This window comes from Carlito syrichta, unplaced genomic scaffold (genome assembly GCF_000164805.1).
Source record: "Carlito syrichta isolate Samal-C Ts95f unplaced genomic scaffold, Tarsius_syrichta-2.0.1 Scaffold301850, whole genome shotgun sequence".
Lineage (NCBI taxonomy): Eukaryota > Metazoa > Chordata > Mammalia > Primates > Tarsiidae > Carlito > Carlito syrichta.
The window spans coordinates 228,313-235,574 of NW_007245946.1; the positions used below are offsets into that span (position 1 = coordinate 228,313).

Consider the following 7,262-nt stretch of genomic DNA (forward strand, 5'->3'; position numbering starts at 1 on the left):
CCCCCCTCCCCCCACCCCGTGAAAGGCAAGGACTCGGCAGCCTCAGGGCCCACCGCAGGCCAGGGAACCTCAAGGGAGGTGCAAGCAGAGGTCACGGCTGGCCCCACATGCACGGTGTGACCTTGGGCAGCAGGGGGGGCCTTTTGGGGTTTGATGGACATCTGTAGGATGTCCACAGGGGGATGCCCCGGCACCCACTGCCCTGGGTGGTCCCAGCGGGGCTAGAGCAGCCAGTGACATGGGACTGCCCCGTACAGATGCAGAGGCTTCTTCAGAGAGTGGCGGCGGGTCCCATGCAGCCCTGCGCCCCACTGTCCCGCAGCCCACAGAGCAGAGAGGCCAGCATGGTAAGACTGGGCAGGATTGGAGGGCGACTGGGGCTCCACAGCCTCACACAACCCTGGGCCAGACCAGAGAGGATAAAACCAGCCATGGGGGAGCCTTGGGGATGGGGACGCTCAGTCAGTGGGTGAGGCAAGCCCAGCTGGGCTGTGAGACCATGCCCTCACTCCTCTGCTAGGGGAACCTGGTGACAGTCAGTCACCACGCAGCCACAGCATTGCAGAGAGGGCTGTGGGCCACCTGACAACCCACCTGAGCCCTGGAGGGGCCATAACGCCTCACCACAGTCCCATCCTCAGTCGTCTCACTGACCCCACAGTGGTATCCTCCAGGTACAGGTGCTGGGCACACTGGCTGTGCTGTGGCTTGGCACTGTGACCGTCGCCTACCTCCTGTGGCAAGTGCTCCCTCCTCCAACCCGGGGCCAGGGGTACTCTCAGGAAGTGCCCACGAGACCCCAGCCCCAGGTGAGTGACTCCAGCCCAGCCTGGGAGACCCTGAAAAGGGAGACTGAGGGGCAGAGCGACTCCTGCAGGTAAGTGAACTCACGGGGCTTGCGGGGGCAGGGGGCGCATTCTCAGTGGCCGCGCTCCCACCACTGATCTCCCCAGGGAGGTGGATAGCTCAGACCTTTGCCAGCTCCTCTGGGGAGGTGAGGGTCATGGAGGATGGCCTGGACCGTATTGGCTGGAGGTTGCAATCTGTGGAGGTTGCCATCTGCAGGCTCTGGGAGTTCAGCATGGTCCCCAAGGCTAGGACCTTTGTTATCTTTCTGCCCCTGGGGTGGTGTCACTGTCCTTCCTGCCTTTCAGTCTTCCTTCCACTTCCTTCCCTTCTCTTGGGCCCTGGAATCCCAGAACCTCCTCCAAGGAACCCTCAGACCACCCTGCCCATGCACTCTGGAGAGGGCTCACCTCTCTGCCAGCCCCTCCCTCCCAAGTCGGCTCTGGCCACCTCCAAGGGCTCCTACACTGGAGGCCACCCGGACTCCACAGCTCCACTCAACTCCAAGAGCACCTGCTCCCAAGGGCCGCACCTGGGATTGGGATAGAGCCTGCCACCCAGCCCCATCAGCCCTGCTCTAGACCCAGCAGCCCCTGTGCCCTCAGACTCCTCCCTGGGTTGGGTGTCCCCACCCTCAGCAACTTGCTGGGCTGAGGGCCCGCCCTGACCAGTCTGCTTTTCCACCCTTGGCCTGGACTTGGTCCTGGGAGCCACATTGGCAGCTGTCTTCCGCTTGACCCAGGGGATGGGAGCAGGTGCCATGGGGCAACCTGGTGGCTCCTGGCTCACGCATGGTCCACCTGGCTTCCTCCACAGGCTCGTCCTCGTGGAAAGCATTCCCCAGGACCTGCCGTCTGCAGCCGGCAGCCCGTTGGCCCAGCCACTGGCTCAGGCCTGGCTGCAGCTGCTGGACACTGCCCAGGAGAGCATCCATGTGGCCTCATACTACTGGTCCCTCACCGGGCCTGACATCGGGGTCAATGACTCGTCTTCCCAGCTGGTGTGCCCTGGCCCCCAACTCTGAGGCTGCAGGCTACCCTGCCCTGTCCCAGTGCCAGGCACACAGTCAGCCGGGCTGCCCATCCATGCAGCCGTATCATCACCCGTGCTGGGCTCCACTCAGTGGTGGAAGCTAGCAGGGACCAGGGGCCAAGCCCCTCCTGTAGGGGCTTTTGGGGAAGAGGTGTCTGGGTGGGCTCTGGGGGGCTGCACCTGGATGCAGTTCAGTCAGTTAAGGTTATCTAGATCCTTGGCCAGACTGTGAGTTGTGGGCAGTTAGGGCTACTGAGGGAATCCCTGAGGGGAGGCCTGGGTCCTGGTGGAGTGCAGGGTGGAAGCCTGGAGGTTATCTCTCATGGCCGGCCCGGCCCCGCAGGGAGAAGCCCTTTTGCAGAAGCTGCAGCAGCTGCTGGGTAGGAATATCTCCCTGGCTGTGGCCACCAGTAGCCCGACCCTGGCGAGGAAGTCCACTGACCTGCAGGTCCTGGCAGCCCGAGGTAGGTGCCCACACGGTCCTGCACCCTGCCACCCTGACATGGAGCATGGGCTGTTTTGCTGGCACCACGGGACAAGGACAAAAAGGAGCAGAGCTGCCCAGGGGTAGGGGACAGGAAAGGCTTCCTGGACTTCCCAAGGACACCCCGGGAAGGCGGGATGCAGGATTCTGAGCTCCTTTGAGTTCCTTCACCAAGAAGCCCAAAGTGTCATTTCCCATAGGGCAGAGCACAGGTGGTCTTGGGGCCCTGCTGTGTAAGCGAGAGGCAGTGGGCACAGTCACTACAAAAGCAGGCTCTGGAGGGACCCAGGGCCAGCCTATGTCCTGGTTTCCTCACCTGTGAAATGAGGATAGTAACAGCACCATTAGTGGGATTTGTGAGCACCTGTGAGTCTACCCCACTGAGAAGCGCTTAGAGTTGGGCTCACCCTGAAGCTAGTCCTTAGTAGGAGCTCATCCTAGCAACCTGAATCCTCGTCCAGGTGCCCAGGTGCGACGGGTGCCCATGGGGCGGCTCACCGGGGGCGTTCTGCACTCCAAATTCTGGGTTGTGGATGGACGGCATATATACCTGGGTAGTGCCAACATGGACTGGCGGTCCCTAACACAGGTGAGTTCTGGGGCCCTCCCACCTGGAGCTCCTCCCCTCCTGCACTGGGGGCTTCAACTGATGTCCCAGAGAGCCTGGAGAAAACTGCATAGCCCTATTTGTAATGTCACCTTGGGGGACACTATCGGAGCTGGTTCAGTGAGTTCTGGACAAGGCCACTAACTCATGTTGTGGAGTGTCTTCTGGTGACATGGAGAGAGGTCAAGTCACATCATCCAGGGAAACGTGCAGATCTCAAACCACCAGTCTTTTTAGAAAGAGCAATGCATGGAAAATTGTATCAAGGGCCAGGCACGGTGGCTCACACCTGTAATCCCAACACTTTCGGAGGCTGAGGTGGAAGAATTGCTTGAGGCCAGGAGTTTGAATCTATCCTGGTCAACACAACAAAACTCCATCACTACAAAAAATTTTAAAATAGGTGGGCATGTTGGTCTGTGCCTGTAGTCCCAGCTACTTGGAAGACTGAGGAAGGAGGATTGCTTAAGCCCTGACTGCATTGAGCTATGATTGCACCGTGGTGCTTCAGCCTGAGCAACAAAGCGAGACCTTATCTCTAAAAAATAAGTTTTGTGCCGGGCTCGGTGGCCCAGCCTGTAATCCCGCACCTTGGGAGGCTGAGGTGAGTGAATTGCCTGTGCCCGCGGGTTCGAGACCCGCCTGGGCAACTTGGTGAGACCTCATCTCTACAATTAAAAAAAAAATTAGCCGGGTGTGGTAGCACCCGCCTGTAGTTCCAGCTACTCGGAAGGCTGAGGCAGAAGAATCGCTGGAGCCCAGCAGGTTGAGGCTGCGGTGGGCGGGAGCGGCCACTGCACTCCAGTCTGGGTGACAGAGTGAGACTCCAACTCAAAAAAAAAATAATAATAATAATAATAGTTTTTGTAATGTGTCAAGGCATGATCGCGGCAATGGCAGTGGTGGTTCTCACCTGACAGTGGAATTAAGAATGGTTTTATTTTCCTCGTGTTTTGATCCATCTTCTATTGTTTCTTGTACTAAACATGCATTGTTTTGATCATTGGAATACAATGCAATAAACCAGGGGCCCACGGGACATACCCAACACACTCTACTAGCCTCCTGCAGGTGGTGCTGCTGAGGTGGGCAGCACGTGCCTGGCACCCTGGCCCAAGGTGGGGTGGGAGCCCCACACAGACCTACCTAGGTGCTTCCTCTGCAGTCACTGGCCCTGGGGTCCCTGCAGGTGAAGGAGCTTGGCATGGTCATCTACAACTGCAGTCACCTGGCCCAGGACCTGGAGAAGACCTTCCAGACCTACTGGGTGCTGGGGGCCCCCCAGGCCGTCCTCCCCAAAACCTGGCCTCAGAACGTCTCATCCCACATCAACCGCTTCCGGCCCTTCCGGGGCCTCTTTGATGGGGTGCCCACCACTGCCTACTTCTCGGTAAGGCGGGCGGAAGAGGGGCTGTTGGAGTCCCCTGTCCTTCCCTGCCTAGCCAGACCACCAGCAGTGTTCTCAGGCAGCGAGTGCCGTGGGTGGGTCTGCAGTCTCAGGGTGGTAGGCTTGGCTCCGGGAGGACACCTAGTCAACGCCATCCCTGGGAGACAGGCATCCTGGGAGGTGGCAGCATGTCCTCGGGACCTGGGAGTCTCCATAATGTTGGGCGGGTCAAGAGGTGGGAGTGCGAGACAGACCAGTTGTCCTGGCAGATTCCCCTTTGTGGGACCACGTGGTAGAGGTGGGCAGCCCTCCAAGACCTCCAGGGTCTGGTCTATAGCAGACGCCACCAGAACAAGGGAGGGCCCCCTCGGTGTGAGTCCCACCCTGCAGGGCATGGAGACGCTTCCGGGGCGGGTGACTGTCTCCAGGAGGACAGTCCAGCCTGGTCCCGGGCACTGCCTGCTTCCCAGCTCTCCCACCAGGCCTCGGGCCGGCCCCAGGGCCCCTGATAAGATACCCCCTCCCTCCCCACCATCCAGGCACCTCAACCTCCTCCCTCCACTGCCTCAAGAGGCCTCTGGGGTGGTACCTGATGGGGTTGTGGGTCCAGTCAGGGGTAGGCAGCAGGGCCCTCAGGGATGCCTTCCCTGGGCCAGGCCTCGCCGCCCACACTCTGCCCCCACGGTCGCACCCGGGACCTGGACGCGCTGCTAGCAGTGATGGGGGGCGCCCGCGAGTTCATCTATGCCTCAGTGATGGAGTACTTTCCCACCACACGCTTCAGTCACCCCCGCAGGTGGGTCTCCACAGAGCCACGCAGCCCTGGAGGCGGAGGCCGGCTCTGCTGCCCAGAGGCTCCTGTGCTCCTCCCCTCCTGCTGAGGCTCCTGCCCAGCCCAGGGCTTACAGGCAGGACCCTGCCCTTCCCTCCCAGGTACTGGCCAGTGCTGGACAATGCACTGCGGGCGGCAGCCTTTGCCAGGCGCGTGCACGTGCGTCTGCTGGTCAGCTGCTGGCGCAACACTGACCCTGCCATGTTCCCTTACCTGCGCTCCCTGCAGGCCCTCAGCAACTCCTCAGCCAACATCTCCATGAGTGTGGTAAGGACCCCCCCCAGCACCAGGTGGTGGGGCAGATGGCCCCCTCTTGCCCAGCTTGACACGTTCCCCCTCTGTTCCCCAAAGAAAATCTTCATAGTGCCGGTGGGGAACCATTCCAACATCCCATTCAGCAGGGTGGACCACAGCAAGTTCATGGTCACGGAGAAGGCAGCCTACATAGGTGCGTGTCTGGAGAGGCTTGTGGAAAGCTGACTCAGGACCTTTGAGGCTGTTGAACCCAGGGACCCAGCCACACACACAGGCCACACAGCCCACAAAAGGAGGACATGGCCCAGGTGGTGGCCAAGCAAGGACTTGTGTCCAGCACGAACCTCTCAGGATGGAGGGACTGCTGGAGGGGGTCTGGGTCTCAAAGAGAGTTCTGGGGACTGAGCCACCAGCCCGACTGTCGCCAGGCCCCACGGGAACAGGTGAAAAACCCTGAGCACTGGGGCCAGAGACCTGGAGACAACTGTCCAGGGTGATGTGGGTGGACTCCACTATGACCAGCAGCCTCTTGCCTTAAGTGGGGGCTGCTCTGCTGGAGTCTGAGGACAGCAGGGTGCCCACCCATCCCCAGGTTAGCAGCGGGGGGGAGGAGGGAAGGAGGGTGGGTTGCAGCACAGAGCTGCAGGGGCCTCTGTGAGCCCAGCCCAGCAGCTCCCCCCACCCACTCCCCCCAGGCACTTCCAACTGGTCGGAAGATTACTTTAGCAGCACCTCGGGTGTGGGCCTGGTGGTCAGCCAGAGGGCCCCCCACACCCAGCCAGGGATGGCCACCGTGCAGGAGCAGCTGCGACGACTGTTTGAGCGGGACTGGACTTCCCGCTATGCCGTAAGCCTGGACGGACAAGCTCAGGGCCAGGACTGTGTGTGGCGGGGCTGAAGCCCTGCTCTGCTTCGCTCCAGGGCCCTGCAGCTCTGGGGGGGATGCTGCCCCACCCCATGCCTCCTGCTGTTCCTCCTGGGCTTCACAGCTGCTTCTGCCCATGCCTGCCCAGGATCAGGACTGCCCACCACTGCTTCCTGCAACTCCCCAGAGGGTGCTGCAGACTGTTTACTTGCTCTCTGATTGCCTGACAGTCCACCTCCTCCAGAGAGCCCCCAGGATGTCCCTCCTGACTCCTGCAGAGCTGCTATCCTGCCCACTAGCAAGGCCTAAAGAATACTCTTGCTCCCCACTCTGTGTGATTCGGCTCGGGCTGCGCCCCCTCATCCTCCACGGCCCCTGGGGTCCTGAGAAGGACATGTGTTCATGTGAACCTGACAAGCCATGCCCCATGTCCACTGTGGTAGCTCTGAACCAGCCCGGGGTCCACGGAAACCAGGAGAAAAATGAGGGGAAGAGGCAAGGGATGGGGCAGGAGACGGGATGAGCAGGGAATGATTAAGGGGACAGGGCAGGGGACGGGGAAGGGGATGGGTAAAGGGATGAGGCAGGGGACGGGAACAAGAGGGGACATGGAAGGGGGCAAGGAAGGGGACGGGGCAGAGAACGGGACACGGGACAAAGGGGACAGCAGGGAACGGGTGAGGGGGGAGGGGACGGAGCGGGGGCCAGGCGGGGGGCGGAGCAAGGGACGAAGAAGGGGCGGGCAGCGGGAATGACCCACTCGGGCCCAGCGCCCCCAGACAGGCGGCTGAGCTCCGGAACCGAATTCGGGCTCTGCTGCTGCCGGGGGAGGGAGGAACGCAAGACTACGCGCAGGGGCCGGCGAGCGGGGCGCGACAACGGGCGGCCAGGGCGACACCAGGATGTCTCCTACGGTGTCAGTTGGGCAGGTGCCAGTGCAGGGAGGGGACCTAG

General features: G+C 61.4%; 2 protein-coding genes across 2 annotated transcripts in view; one reads left to right on the top strand and one right to left on the bottom strand.

Annotated features, from left to right (window-relative positions):
- Window positions 1-6,341, top strand: part of PLD4 (phospholipase D family member 4) — a 7,782-nt gene extending 1,441 nt beyond the window's left edge. The window contains exons 4-13 of the mRNA XM_021711067.1: window positions 168-347; window positions 675-877; window positions 1,663-1,846; window positions 2,222-2,342; window positions 2,824-2,951; window positions 4,159-4,359; window positions 5,013-5,152; window positions 5,290-5,455; window positions 5,540-5,636; window positions 6,139-6,341. Coding sequence (XP_021566742.1) covers window positions 168-347; window positions 675-877; window positions 1,663-1,846; window positions 2,222-2,342; window positions 2,824-2,951; window positions 4,159-4,359; window positions 5,013-5,152; window positions 5,290-5,455; window positions 5,540-5,636; window positions 6,139-6,341 — 1,623 coding nt within the window. The remainder of the gene's footprint in view (window positions 1-167; window positions 348-674; window positions 878-1,662; window positions 1,847-2,221; window positions 2,343-2,823; window positions 2,952-4,158; window positions 4,360-5,012; window positions 5,153-5,289; window positions 5,456-5,539; window positions 5,637-6,138) is intronic.
- Window positions 6,342-7,153: 812 nt separating this feature from the next.
- AHNAK2 (AHNAK nucleoprotein 2) overlaps window positions 7,154-7,262 on the bottom strand; it is a 22,765-nt gene continuing 22,656 nt past the window's right edge. The window contains exon 6 of the mRNA XM_021711068.1: window positions 7,154-7,217. Coding sequence (XP_021566743.1) covers window positions 7,154-7,217 — 64 coding nt within the window. The remainder of the gene's footprint in view (window positions 7,218-7,262) is intronic.